This window comes from Capricornis sumatraensis, chromosome 2 (assembly GCF_032405125.1).
Source record: "Capricornis sumatraensis isolate serow.1 chromosome 2, serow.2, whole genome shotgun sequence".
Classification (NCBI taxonomy): Eukaryota; Metazoa; Chordata; class Mammalia; order Artiodactyla; family Bovidae; genus Capricornis; species Capricornis sumatraensis.
The window spans coordinates 202740533-202754529 of NC_091070.1; the positions used below are offsets into that span (position 1 = coordinate 202740533).

The window sequence follows — 13997 nt, forward strand, 5'->3', positions numbered from 1 at the left end:
TTTCCTACCACCACCAGGCTAAAGCCCAGTCTTCCCAAACTGGGCTACCTTTGTTCACGTGCCAAATCGCCCCAGCCCGTGTGCCCCAACCCCTCTCTGGAGCCAGAACTCCTTCCCCCAAGCCCTGCAGTGTCCGTGTGTCCGTCCTCCATGCCCCTCTGTGCAGTGACAGCCCCGGAAGAGCCGCCTCTAATCCTCTGTAGCAATAACGGTGCGCCTCCCACCCCCAACCATCCGCGCACCACTAGGATTTTAAAGTCCATAGATTTTAATGAAATTTCTATTCCTGTCTCTGAGCTGCTGCTGTGCTTTGTCTGTGTCCTCCAGGGGGACATGAGTCAGGGCTGGGACAAGACCTTCTGCCAGGCCTTTGGGGGGAGGGGGTACCTGGGAGGAGAAATGCCAGAGGCTGTGACAGTCAGGACTGGACACCCAGGACCTGGCGAGAAGGTAGAGAGAGGGCCAGACAGACAGACAGCAGTGGAATCCTGGGGAGGGCTCATCCTAGACTAGATCTGAAGTGGGCTGGGCCCTGGCAGCTGAAAGGGGGCAGTAGCAGACAGGGCAAGTGCCAACCGAAGCTGAAGCCTCCTTCCTGAGCAGCCCTTCAGGTTGGGGCCTGGGGCGCTGCACTGGACACCGGAGTAGAAGCTGGCCTTTTCCCGGGGCTGCACTGAATCTTCCTTCCCCAGCGGCAGGTGGAGGCCAGGCCGCGAGGTTTGGGGCAGTGCTCCAGAGGAGGAGCAGGCAGGCAGCACTGGAGAGGGCTGGCCCAAACTCCAGCAGCCCTGTGGAGGGAAGACAGGGATCCAGGGCCCTGGCTGGAGGACCCAAAGGGCTGTGGCCTGAATGGGAGGGAGTAGCTGTGAGGCGGCCGTGGCCTGCCTCTCAGCCTGCCCCATCCAGCTGTCGGTCTGCTCTGGGTTACCCGTGGCTGGGGAAGACACAGGAAGGCCTCAGGGGTGACTGCAGCTCCTGTTGCATGGCTGCCTTCTGTTCCTTTAGCTCTGGAAGAGAAGTTTCTACCTGAGACACAGCGCCCAGTCTTCGAGGGTGTGTTACAAGAGGGGGGCTTGGCGGGGGAGATGGGGGGTGGGGGTGGCACAGAGCGCTGGGTGCTCTGGGGCCTGCTAAGGTCCTCACCTGCCAGGGTGGGCTCTAGGCTTGCCTCAGAAGACTGAGGGGCCCCTGTATATTCGTCTTCCAGGCAGCGCTGCAGGGAGAGCTGGCTCAGTGCCTGGCCTTTACGGCAGGGCTGGGGCAGGTCTGGGCAGGGTGCCCAGGCCAGGATCCCCATGGTGGGGCACAGGAACCAGCCCATGCAGTCTCTTCATCCCAACCACATGGGGGCACTCCTGAGAGGAACACCAGCCTCTCCCTGAAAAGCTGAGCTTGGCAAGGGGGTGGCAGGCCTGAATCCAGACTTGGGGAAGAGAAGGAGACAAAAGACTTGGGCAGACCCAGCAGTTGATCTAAAAGTGCTGACCTTGGACTTAGGGACTCAACTGGAATATGGGTTCACGTACTTAGGGATCACACACATAAGAAGTGTGCACACAGGACAAACAGACCCATGGCTCACACAACCTCTGCAGGCACAGACACACACAGACCCATGTGTGTGGATCTCGCCCTGGGTGAGAGACGGTGGTGTCTACGCTCAGCAGAAGGGCTGGGGGCGGGGCGGTCCAGGACTGCAGCTCACCTGCAGGATGGGAATCTCCCTCTCCAGCGCATGGCACTCTTCCTCCAGGAGGGCCCTGGGACACGGACAGTGCAGCACCAGAAGCAGCGTTGCAGACCCGGGTCTCAGCAGAGTCCTGCACGTGGTCCCCACCCCCGGCCTCCCCAGGAGCCTCCTCTAGGCCCTCCTATTCCAGCCCACCTCTGCCTCTGCTGCCCTCATGCTGTTCCAGCACAGCCTTGCAGCCCCACCAGCCTCTTCCTGGGGAGGGCATGTACTCTCTCCTCGCCTGCTTGCCAGTGCCCACCCTGAGGAGCAACATTCTCTCTTCTACATCACAGGACTAGACTTGCAGGTCCTCCTGCCTCCATTCTCTCCCGCATCACAGCCCCGCCCCTTCTGTAAAAAACTCTGCTATGTATCATCTCTCTCCCACCTCCCAGGATAAAAGTCCTCAGGCCAAGGCCCATGTAGGCATCTGTACTTGACTGATTTCCTGGAGGCAACCTCATCAGCATCCTGCCCTTTCCACCTCTCAGCCCCACTCTCCTGGGTCTCCCAGCCAGGTTTGTTCCCTCCCTTCTACTCCCAGTAGTCCCAATACATCAGGGTCCATCCGCAGTCCCATCCTCCCTGTCTCCAGCCCCACTGCACACATGTGGGGGCCTCACCGCAGGTGTCCAGCAACCTGGTCGATGTGGGACATGTTCAGCTGGTCCTTGATGACACTGAGGTCCTGGTGACAGCTGCTGGCAGATGAAGTCAACCTCACTCTACCATGCTGCTTCACCCCAGGTCTTCAGGACACAAATGCCATTTCTCCTAGACAATTTTGTGCTTTTTCACAAAGGCAATACAAGATGGTGCTAAAAGGAGGAGATCTGGAGCCTGGGATTGCACATGGGTTCTGCCACCCTTTACTGTGTATGAGCCTGGGAAAGTCAATCAACCTTTCTGAGCTTGAGTATCCTCATCTGCAAAATGGAGACATCACCCCCTTCATAAGGATGTGTGAGAAATAAGTTGCTACCATTCACTGATGAACATGCTGCTGCTCATTTGTCTCATTCAGTCCCCAGTCCTCTCTACCCCAGTCCTCGCAGCCTGGTTGTCCCAGGCTGAGGGACAACTGGCCACTGGATGAAGTCTTTCCTTCCACTCATATCTGCGTGTAGTGCACCCTCTTCCTGCAAAGCGCTTCTCTTTGTATCTGTCTGGAAGTCTGTTCCTAGTATTCTAAAACCCAGATCGAACCAAGCTCCCAGGGTTGGCACGTGTCTCCTGAGCCTCTGCAGCCCTCATGGACTGACTCCTACCACAGGTGGCTGTAGAAGTGTCAGTCTCAGACCAGGAGCTCCTCCATGCCTGCAGGTGGGACCTACCAGCTGGCTGGGGTCCTTTGCCCAGCAAGAACAGATCCCTCCTCTCCTATTACTATACCTGGGTTCACCAGCTCTCATCTGGAACATCTCCTTTTCTGGCAAATCATGCCTGGGCTCCTCCAAGGCAAAGCGCAGGACCCTAGGGCTATACTGGACCCAAGCCTGGGTCTGGTCCCTGCACAAGATGCGTAAAGGCAATTCAGGGGCTCCTTCCAGGGAACCACAGGAAAGGCAACCCTGGCCCCTTGTCAGTTGCCAGGCTAGCCCATCGGAGTTCTGGAGACAGGCCCCAGCCCCAGGTCTGGAGCTCCAACCTGCCCTCACAGATGGCCTTCCGGCGGAGACCTTGGAGCAGCTGCCGCAGTTCCTGGCGCACAAGATCTCTTACGAGGGGCGGTGGTGCCAGAAGGGAGGAGAGGTGAGAGGTGGGGCGCGATCCTGGGGCTTGGATAGATCGAGCCTCTTGGAGCAATGATCGTAACATCACCACCTGCAAGGAGAGCTGGGGCACCTCGGCGACTGCGGAGGGAAGTGAAGGGAGGCAGGGGACCTGGGGGAATGAGGGGCAGGGCAGTTAAATTGGAGAGGGCTGGACGGACAGTGAGTTCCGACAAGAGCTCGAGAGTTACTGGGCAGGGTTAGGGACCCGTAGAAGGTGAGCAAATCATCCAAGTCGTGGGACAGGTCTGCCGTGGGGCCCACCTTCTTACGCCCCACCTCTGCCCGAAGTTCCAGGCTCAGATCCACCGTCGTCTCCCCTAGAATCCTCTTCACTTCGGGCCGCTCCGGGAGCGGAACGTGCTCTTCCACTAGTTCCCACAGAGACAGGGAGTCCCCAGGCATGGCCCGCCCGCGCCGCCGCGCCCGAGACGCGGGGCCGCACGCCTGGACCTGCGGGACCGTGGGTCCGAGCGCTGGGTTACTGGGATACCGCTAGTCGCCCAGGGCCGGGCACGCCCACTCACGCCTCGCCCGCTTCCGGGTCTTACAGGCCACGCCCCCAGCCTGTCACTCGGACCGGCCTCTCCCAAGCCCCATTCCGTTCTGCCTCCCGTCCCCACTAGAGTTGCTCGGTCCAGAGCCGCTGGCCTCTGGCGCTCTTCTGCCCTACTACTGATCGACTCTCGGAGGCCACGGTTTCAGGTCGCGGCCCCGGGAGCCAGGCTGTGGGACTGGGCCCTAGCTCCGCCTCTTCCGCGCGGCTGTCACCCGGGAAACGGGGCCCCGCCCCCAGAGAGCCCCGGCCCCGCCCACTCCAGGCGGTGCCGGCTAACAAAGCCCAACCCACAGCCGTGGTAGGTGGTTTCGCAGTCTCAACCATGCACATCAATCTGACCCCAAGCACCTTTCATCCCTGGGCACCTTTAGACTCCAGGGCAGGTGAAAGAACCGAGAATCTGAGCCCGGTGGGTTTATTACTCCCTTGCCTTTTCCGGTCAGGAGGCAGCGGCAGGGTAAAATTTGTCCTTCCAGCCCGCGTAAGTCTAGTGAATCCGCTTCTAGGGATTTGGGGAACCAGGACAGTCCGGACCAGACAGATTGGGCCAGGCGCCCTTCCCAAAACACACCAGGTTCCGGCATTAGGGATCCAGATCCCCATCCCCAAACAGACAAAGGGCTTCTCCATTCACGTTTTTTACTAAAGCACCCACACAAGTTTCTGTGCAATGTACAAACACGAGCCGGCCCTGGGGCTACTGCCTTCCCTCTGAGAGACGGGGTGGGGCTGGAACCCAACTGATCCAAGCCCCATCCGCCCCCATGCAAAGCCCAACCCCAAGATCCCAGGCAGCAACACAGCACCCCTTCTGGTCCCCTCCTGGGGCTGCTCCTCAGCAGGGGGTGCCCCAGAGTTTGCCCCCTACAATGTTGAGTGAAAAAGGTTTCCCCTCCCCTGGGAGTGTGGGGGATCCTCAGGTCTGAGAATTCCCCCTGGAAGCAACATTGCCCCCTAGTCATACCTCCCACTCTTCTAGGCCCTAGGGGACTCAAGGGAGGGGAAACTGAGGCACAGAGAGGTGGAGTGACCTGGCCCAGGCCACTCGGCGAGGCAGTGCAGGGGCTGACCCAACCCTGACAGTGAAGGGGGCTGAACTGGGGAGGGAGGAGCAGGAGGGGTTGACCCCAGAGACGGCCACCCTTGAGGGGCCTGCCCAGGATGGAAGCTCCCCCAAAGTAGGTTCTGAAACTTCCAAGTGCAGCTGGGGGGTGCCTACTGAAGACCCTCAGAAAACAGAGCCCACAGTCTCAGTCCTGGGGGATCCACCACAGAACAGCTGCCAGCCAGGCTGTAGGTCAGTCCTCTGACAGGCAATCCTTGGCACTGGGAGCCTTTGTCCACTGGTGTCATCCCCGAGGAGGCCACGAAGGGGGCCGCCCAATGTCCACCGTGATATTGGTGAAGAGTGGTTGCCGAGACACCTCTAAGACCTGGTACCGCACTGACCCGATGCCGTCCCGCTTCATGGTCAGCTTCGTGTTTTGAATCTTGGTAAACCTAGACAGGATAGAAGTGGGTCTAGATCAGGGCTCACCACCAAACCCAGTAGGGATCACTGGGGCCAAGGCTCACGCCCTCCTGGCTTCTTCCTGGGGTGACTCAGTTCTCCTCGCTACCCCCTCCACCTGCCTGGGGCCCTTTGGTTCTTGCAACTACCCTCAAAACAGAGATCTCACCCCCTTCAGTCCAGAATCATGACACGCTCACCAATGTTTCTCACTGCAGACCCAGACACAGGGTACCCCACAGACACCTCAAATACAATGTGTCCTATACTATATGCATCATCATTACCCCCCACACCCACCATCTCTGTGCCCCCTTCTCTGCTCCTCATCCTTTAATCACGCCTTCACCATCTATTTATGGAGCAGTCGCCATGTGCCAGGCCCTCTCTAAGCACCAAGGTCACAGCCATGAACAGAACTGCAAAGTCCTTCCTCTCATGGCAAGTCTATACCACTAGGGCAGACAAGTAATAGACAAGGAAGACACCAGAATACTGAGGGAAGACAGCAGAGGGAGGGAAATGGCAGACAGGATGACTGCCCTGGAAGCGGTGGGTGTGGGCCACCAAGCTGAGAGCAGAGGAAGAGCTTTCCAGGCAGAGGTAAAAGCACAGGCTGACCCTAAACTGAAAAGGAGAATTTGCACAGCAGAGTGGCTAGAGCTTAATGGGCCAAGGAGAAAACCCAGAGTAAGATTAGCTGGGAGGTTACAGCATGTATGGGCAAGCCTCTGTAAGTCAGAGGGAACAGCTTTTTATTCTGTGAGTTAAAAAACACTGAGGGATTTTTAGCCCAGTCTGGGAACGGGAGGGCCAGGAAACATGAGCTCCAAAGAGGCTGCACTAGTGCCGAGGTAAAGAGAAGTGGGCTGGCTCAGATACCTTTCAAGGGGTGGCACTGATAAGACCTGCTGATGGCCCAGATATGTAGGGTGAGAGCAAGAAGAATCCGGAACTCCTAGATCTGAGGCAAAAGCAACCAGCTGGATGAAACCAGCATCCACAGAGTTCCTTAAGCCAGAAACATCTCGCTATCTTGGCCATGCAGATATCACTAACCAAGGATGGTGCCTAGACATGGCCCCTGGCCTGTGCTTCCAGAGCCCCACTGCCACCCTCATCCCAAATGTTTTGATCCTCTCCATCCTTCTTGGCTCAGTTCAGATCCCTCTCTGGAGCCAGTCCAACACTTGAGTGCTCCTCCTCAGATATCCCAAAGCCCCTCTTCTCCCAGCCTGTCGTCCCTTCCCTACTCACCATAGTTTTCAACTTAACTGCTTTTACATCAGCTCCCTGGATGCCCAGTACTTCATGCTTCTGCCAAATATCAACCCTAACATCAGTACGGCCACCTTCCTCCCCACTCTGACACCCTGGCTTCAGAGAAGAACATCCTACTGGTCCGGTGGGCGCATGCCAGTTTCACATGCAGCATACCCCCTGGGCTCCACTGATTCCTCTGAGCCTGGTCTACATTCCTCCTGCTCCACTCAGCAGCTCTGCCAGTCCTTCACCTTCTTCAAACTCAAAGGGTGATCCTTCCAAACCCAAATGTGGTCCCATTCCTTCCCCACATGAAAGCCCTTCCATGACTCCCCAGCACCCCTGGGACAAAACTGAAACTCCCAACCTGGGATCAGCAGTGATCCCCCTCCTGTCACTCCCAGCCTTCAGAATGTAATAATGAAGAGTTTCAAGCTCTCAGCGTATACAATGGACATACACATTCCAGACTCCTACACATCTGATTCCTTTTATCCAGACTAGCCTCCTCCATCAGCCTGGTGAATACAGTACTGTACCCAAGGTAGGTGTGTGACAAATATTTGTAGAATGAATAACTCTTTTCAAACTCCAGTTTACCATCACCTCCTCCAGGAATACTCCACGCTCCAGTACTTTGGCCACCTGATGTGAACAGCTGACTCATTGGGAAAAGACCCTGATGCTGGGAAAGATTGAAGGCAGAAGTAGAAGAGGGTGACAGAGGATGAGATGGTTGGATGGCATCACCGATTCAATGGAATGAACTTGGGTAAACTCCAGGAGACGGTGAAGGATGGGGAAGCCTGGCGTGCTGCAGCCTATGGGGTCATGAAGAGTCGGACACAACTTGGCAACTGAACAACAACCTCCTCCAGGAAGCCTCCCACCATCACTCCCTCTTCTGCCAGGACAGCACCTTGCCCTGATCACCTTGTGCTCTATCTCCTGGTCTCCCTCCCTAGACTGAACTTCACACAAGCTGCCCAGCAGGGATTAGGTCTGAGTGCTCTGGATCCCCTCACACGCCTCCTGCCCTCCACCACCCATCTCACATGCCCTCAGGCATTTCTCCCAGCCACCATTAAGACACCGATGTGGCTTCCTCCTCAGAGACCAGCCACCTATTCAATCTCAGAGGGCTCAGCAGTGTCTTTCCACTCCCGCCACCCCACACTGCTCGCAGCAATCTCTGTTGGGTCCCTAGGCCCTGGAGCTGTGCCCTGGGCCTGCTGTCTCTTGTCCTATCTGTTCAGGCTGGAGTGAGGTCTGTGAGGGTCCAAGAGGAATGCAAGTAACTCAGTGACGATTTGAGCCCCACCTTTAAATTTCAGTCACTTGCGGAATCAGGCCAGGGGTGAGAGTTGAGCTGGGGACTAAGGGCCAGGGGTGGGGGTGCCGGGAGTCATCTCAGGAGTCAAGGGTCAGGGGCCCTGGAATCATCTCCGGGGATCAGCAGCACCGGGACATCACCTCTATGGGGTAAGGGGCCAGGACGGCTGGGGTTGAGGTCACTGGGGGTCACCTTTGAGGGTTGGGCTCATTATGCTTGTCCCGGTCGTGCTTGATCATTCGGTAGCGGCCTATGCGGATGTCTGGACGCGAGATCTTCATCCCAGCCAGGGAGATCCTGGGGTCAGGGACAGCCAGGCTGGAGTGGGCACCAGGATGGGCGAAGAGCCCCACCTAGTCTATGCCCACCATCCACACCCCATCGACTCCCCACCCCATCCCCGCTCACCGGTTGAAGATGTCGTCATCCTCACCACCCCAACCCCAGTACTCGTTGGGGAAGCCATTGATTCTCAGGAACTGGGATTTATTCAGGCCCGACACACCTCCGAAGTAGCCAGCATAGGGCAGCCTGGGGCACGGAAGACATGCGTCAATCAGGGGCCTGAGGGGATTCCAGACAGAGGTTTGGCAACAAGAGGGGGAAGGGGGCTGGGAGTGACGGCCAGGGCAGGACAGGGAGGCCTGGGTCCAGCCGAGAAGGGAGCCCTCACCGGAAGCCAAATTTGTCCATGGCAATGGCAAAGTGGCGGGGCTGGTCACCACAGCGGTACAGGTTGCGGTCATCCATGGGGACCAGGTCCACGTCACTGAAGATGAAGCAGTTGTAGGTGGAGTCCTCCTTGAGTGCCTCTAGGAAACCCACGTTGAGCAGCTTGGCCCGGTTGAAGGTGTCCTCACCGTGCTGGGGTTGGTAGAGGAGACAGGTCGGCTCTGGGCCTGAGACTTGGAAACATCTGCCACTTTACAACTGTCCAGAGTGGTCCCTGCAGACCTAGCACTACCCGTCAACTCATCCTCCACTGGGGCCTCCGGACTCTAGGGATCAAATCCAGCTCTTTATCCTGGACCTAGCTTTGCAAAGCCTTTTAGAATTTGGCTCCATCTCCTCTCTGGCCAATGACCTCAGACCCCCCAAGCCCAGCTATCCTATATTTCTCCACAACCCCAGAACATGCCAGACTCTTTCCTGCCTCCAGGCCTCAGCGTTAGCAGTTGCCCCTGTCTGGAATGCTCTCCTTCTCCACTTCTCAAATTCATGTCTGGAAAGGCCTCTGTTAGCAAACCTTCCCGCCCCAGTATAATTACTCATTCCCTCCCCTGTGCTTCATGTATGCCAGGCCCATTCAAACGGTTACAATTTAGGGCTCTCGTTTCATTCATTCCTTCAATCATGCCCCTCAGCCCTGTCCTTGGTGCCAGGCATCTTCTCTGAGCCAGTGAGGATCTTAAAGATGAGCGGCCCTGAGCACACTGCTTCCCTACTGAGCCTGTCGTGGAGTGAAATGAACAAAGAATGTCCCCAAATGGCCAGCATCTAAGATGCAGAGACCATGGGGACTAAGCCACCTGTCCCCTCTGGCTCTTGTAGATCCACACCCAATCCCTTGGGCAGCCTCTGGGACCAGGCTCAATTCACTTGTCTCCCCAACAAAATGAGCGGCATAGTGAGCCTGGAGTCCCCCAAGAAATGGGGCTGTGGGACCAGGTCTCCTTGAGGTTGGCTTCCTAGCCATGCAGCCCCAGACTCTGAATTCTGGCCAGAGGAAGGAGGGTTTCATGGAAGGAGCTGGCTGGCCCCTAAAGGCCCTGCGCCAACTCATGATCTCCAGGCTGGAGCCAGAGAGGCTCCTGGTCTTCAAGTAGACTCTCCTGGAAGGAGAGGAGGAGTAGCGCCTCCTCCCTACCAGCCAACCTGGGCTCAAGAGGGCAAGAGTTGCTCCCCTGGACCCTGAACGGCCCGGCCCCACCTGCTCTCTCTCCTCCTTGCCCTGAACCTTCTCTCCCACCAGCCCTTGGAGCAATGGTCCATTTTCTCCATCTGCACTCCTTCCTAACCTCTCTCGCCACCCAGGAGCCCTCGGTTTCTCTCACGGGGCTCATAAATGTGCCCATTTCTCTCCCACCCAAAGAAAGCCCCTCCTTTAGACCCCACCCTACCTTTTGCCTTCCCTTCTCAGCAGAATTTTTTTTAATAAAGAGCTGTCTCCAATTGGCTACTTGCATTTTGTCAGATCTGATTCCTTCTGCAACCCACTGCAATCTGCTTCCGCCCCCACCATGCCCCTGAAATGGCTCTTGCTGGGCCCACCTTGTTGCTAAATCCACTGGACGCTTCTCGGTCTACATCCTTCCTTACTCCCCCAGCAGCGCTCACGCAGCTGCCACGCTGCCTTCTTGACGCTTATTCCTGGCTGCTGGGACACCAAGTTCTCTTGGGTCTCCTCGAACCTTTCTGGCCAACCCTTGCAGCCTCTGTGGTCTCTCTTTCTCCACCCATTCCTTACATGCTGGCTTTCTCCTCTCAGCTCCCAGGCCCCACTCCCGGCAGGCTGGACATGGCTGGTTTTAGGGACCATCTATATACTGGTGGCTCCCAGATCCCTCTCCACCTCATATTTCACTCCTAGGTCAGTTCGTTTGTCCAAATGCCTGCTGACCATTCCTCTTATACTTCCCTCAGGCACTCAAACGCATCACATGCAAAAAAGACACATTCTCCCCCAGACCCGGCCCAGATCCTGTGTTCCCATCTCACAGGCGCAACCATACCCAGGGCCAGCAGTCAAGACAGAGAGCCTCAAGGTGTCCTGGCACCTCCCTTTCCTCTCAGCTACTTATATCATATCTCCCCTCTCATCCGCACGACTCCTGCCCAACTCGCAGGCACATTCACCATCTCCACCCTGAACATAGCACCCTCTTCCCAACCAGGCGCCCTACCTCCAGGCTCCCCTTCCATCCCACTGTCCACATGCAATCAGAGCAATCTTTCTAAGCAGCACACATACACATCACCCTCTCCCTAAAACCTCACTGTGGGAACTCCCTTGGTGGTCCAGGGGTTAAGGCTCTGCCTTCCAGTGTAGGGGGCATGGGTGTGATCCCTGGTTGGGGAACTAAGATGTTACATGCCATGGGGATCCCAACTAAGCCTGCGCACCGCAGCTCCTGAGCCCACACCATAACCAGAGAGCCTGTGTTGCCCCCAGGGAAGACCCGGCATAGCCACAAAAAGACACAACGGTGCCCTGCCACTTTCACGCTGGAATCCAGCTGCTTGAGATGCCTCCTGGGACCCCTGTGGCTATGGCCTCCACTAGCCCTCCCAACCTCACCTCTGCTACCCACCCTGCATGAGGCACCTCTCGCCTCAGCTGACAGTTCCCGAACACAGGAGACCAGTTCTCTCACTGGGGCCTGGGGCCTCCCCTGTCCCTCTGCCTAGAATGCTTGCCTTCCCCAGTCTCTCCACCGGCTGATGCCTATTTATCCCTCAAGACCCATCTCAATGGTCGCTTCCCCGCCCTGGGGTTAAACTGGGCCGCTTGGTGGCTTCACAGCTCCCTGCTCCTACTCCAGTGACACACCACCGTCCTGGAGTCTAAAGGGATCCAAGTTCAAGTCTGGGGATTCTCTGTGGGGAGGAGGGCCTGTATCAGACATACATGGACCCCCACACGTACATTGCATGTCCACACAACTCTTCAGGCATCCATGAATGCCCCCAACCGCACAGATCCAACAACAGGCACATGGGCCCCTCACCCACAGGTGCTCATGGGTTCCCTAGTGGCCGGTGGCCAGCCTGGAGGCTGCAGCTGCACACCTGGTTGATGACGTAGATGCCATAGCGTAGTCGCTGTCGCCTGAGGATGGGATGCAGGTAGTGGAGCCAGTAGCGTAGGTGGTGTTCCCGGTGTCGGAAGGGGATGATGACTGCCACCGTCTGGGCTGGGCTGCAGTCAGGGGGCGTATAGCGGCCACCGAGGAGGACACCTGGGTTCTCCCTCTGCACCCGCTCCAGGGGCATGGGTGAGGTGAACTCAATCAGCAGTCGGCCCACTGCAGGCAGGACAGGGGCGGGAATTAGGTCTTCACTGGAACCCAAGGACGCCAGCCCCCTCCCTCTACCTGGGGTGGGCCAGGGAATCCCAGAATAGCCCTCTGCCAACATACAACACCTGTGGCACCCCCGGGGGTCAAGACTTCACTCCCCCAGACCTTGGCCCACCCCTAGAGGCAAGCCCCACCCCGCAGGCTCACCAAGGCCAGGCGGCGAGTCAGGACAGGGTGGCAGGACAGGAGCCGTGGGGCCGGGCCGGGCGCTGGGAGCCTCGGGGAGCCCGGAGCTGGGGGCAGTGGCGTTTGGCCGAGAGCAGTTGGTGCTGCTGCTGGCAGCTGGGTGGAGGGCACGGGAGGGGCCGCGTGCACTGAAGCGGCTGAAGAAGGCCAAGTGCTGAGCGTAGACGTCAAAGTAGAGGATGACGGCCACGAGAAAGTGCAGCAGGCAGAGAAGGAGCACGGCCTTGCACACGCGCTCCAGCGTCCCCCCCAGCAGTCTGCTCATCCCGCAGGCGGCCGCCGGCCCACCCAATGGGCCCGGGCATCCGGCTGCCGGCCTGGGCAGGGGTGGGAGAGACACACCCAGCAAGTCAGGGCCAGAGAGGCAAGGCCACCCACCCACCTTCTGTGCACTGCTCACATTCTTAGACGTGTATCCTCACACTTACCTGCTCACACCCCTTGACTTAAATTCTACCTGTAAATACACACACACGGTCCCTGGCAACTCACTACTCATGCATCTTCACACACTGAGTACTAACCCACACGGGCTTTCCTTCCTCATCCTCACCGACACATACACACAAGGAGAGCCTCACCTACCCTCACACTTGGGTAAGTGTCCTTCTTATCCAACTTCACACCCTCCCTCGCACCATGGATCATGGGCACATGACCTCTGATCACACCAGCTCATATCTGAACACAGAAACACACTTATGTACAGACCCACATGGGTTCTCTGTGCCCAGAAAACAAACGCCCACAGGCCAGCATCCTCAATCCAGGAGTCCTGGTCTGAGGACAGGAGAGCATTTACTGAGTATTTACCATGCCAGAGCACTTGGTACTCAAGACTTCATTTAGTCCTCCTGGATCATGGGGGTGGGCAGTGATTTCTTTGGTCAGGTCCCAGTGGCGAGTAGGCCAGGCCATCTGGGAGCAGGCTGGGAAGTGGCCCTCAGCATGCAGGTGGCCCAAATTTGAACAAGATGTTTACGAGATCACTTCCCTCTGGAGCAAGAGGTGAAAAGACAGGATGGGGCCCAGGACATCCCTCCCATAAGACTTCAAGGATTGGTTCTGATTCCCAGAAAGGGAAATGCTTGGGCCCTGGAGACAGCATGTCAGGAGAGGGTTTTGCCTGGGCCATGGCTCTAACTGGGGGTCCCACAGCAGTAACACTTCTGGGGGCACTTCTGGCAGTGCTTCCGAGAGCAGGCTGAGTCTCCCTCAGATACACAGTATCTATCACACAACCATACAAACACCCTGGGTCCCAGCTACAGTCAGATACGCTGTAGCTGCACTCAGAGACACAGAGAACTACATAAAGAGTCACAGACACGCCTGGGTGACAGTGACAATAATGCACCGAGCCACCCACTCACAAACAAAGCCGCGCTCCTGGGCTTACACAGTCACACAGACCCCACGTGCGAACACTCCCACCGCTCCCTCCGGGTCAGGGGTTTTGGGTCAGGCTGCCGGTCAGGCTGCGCGGTGAGTCTGGGCGGGGCTGGAAGGCTGAGTGGCCTGAACACGTGGCACCCCTGGACCGGGAAGCAGCGAAGACCGGGT

General features: G+C 57.6%; 2 protein-coding genes across 2 annotated transcripts; both read right to left on the reverse strand.

The window, feature by feature from the left end:
* Positions 1 to 607: 607 nt before the first annotated feature.
* On the reverse strand, positions 608 to 3909 carry CCDC24 (coiled-coil domain containing 24). The gene is made up of 8 exons (XM_068961753.1): positions 3784 to 3909; positions 3381 to 3556; positions 3125 to 3241; positions 2356 to 2433; positions 1706 to 1760; positions 1144 to 1213; positions 929 to 1007; positions 608 to 845 (listed from the first exon to the last, which is right to left on the reverse strand). The coding sequence occupies exons 1-8, from the start codon at positions 3907 to 3909 to the stop codon at positions 608 to 610; spliced, it is 939 nt and encodes a 312-aa protein (XP_068817854.1).
* A 980-nt stretch (positions 3910 to 4889) lies between these two features.
* Positions 4890 to 13259, reverse strand: B4GALT2 (beta-1,4-galactosyltransferase 2). Its single transcript, XM_068964477.1, has 7 exons — positions 13248 to 13259; positions 12396 to 12751; positions 11959 to 12194; positions 8843 to 9033; positions 8578 to 8700; positions 8362 to 8466; positions 4890 to 5563 (listed from the first exon to the last, which is right to left on the reverse strand). The coding sequence occupies exons 2-7, from the start codon at positions 12697 to 12699 to the stop codon at positions 5413 to 5415; spliced, it is 1110 nt and encodes a 369-aa protein (XP_068820578.1). The 5' UTR covers positions 12700 to 12751; positions 13248 to 13259; the 3' UTR covers positions 4890 to 5412.
* Between the last annotated feature and the right edge of the window lie 738 nt (positions 13260 to 13997).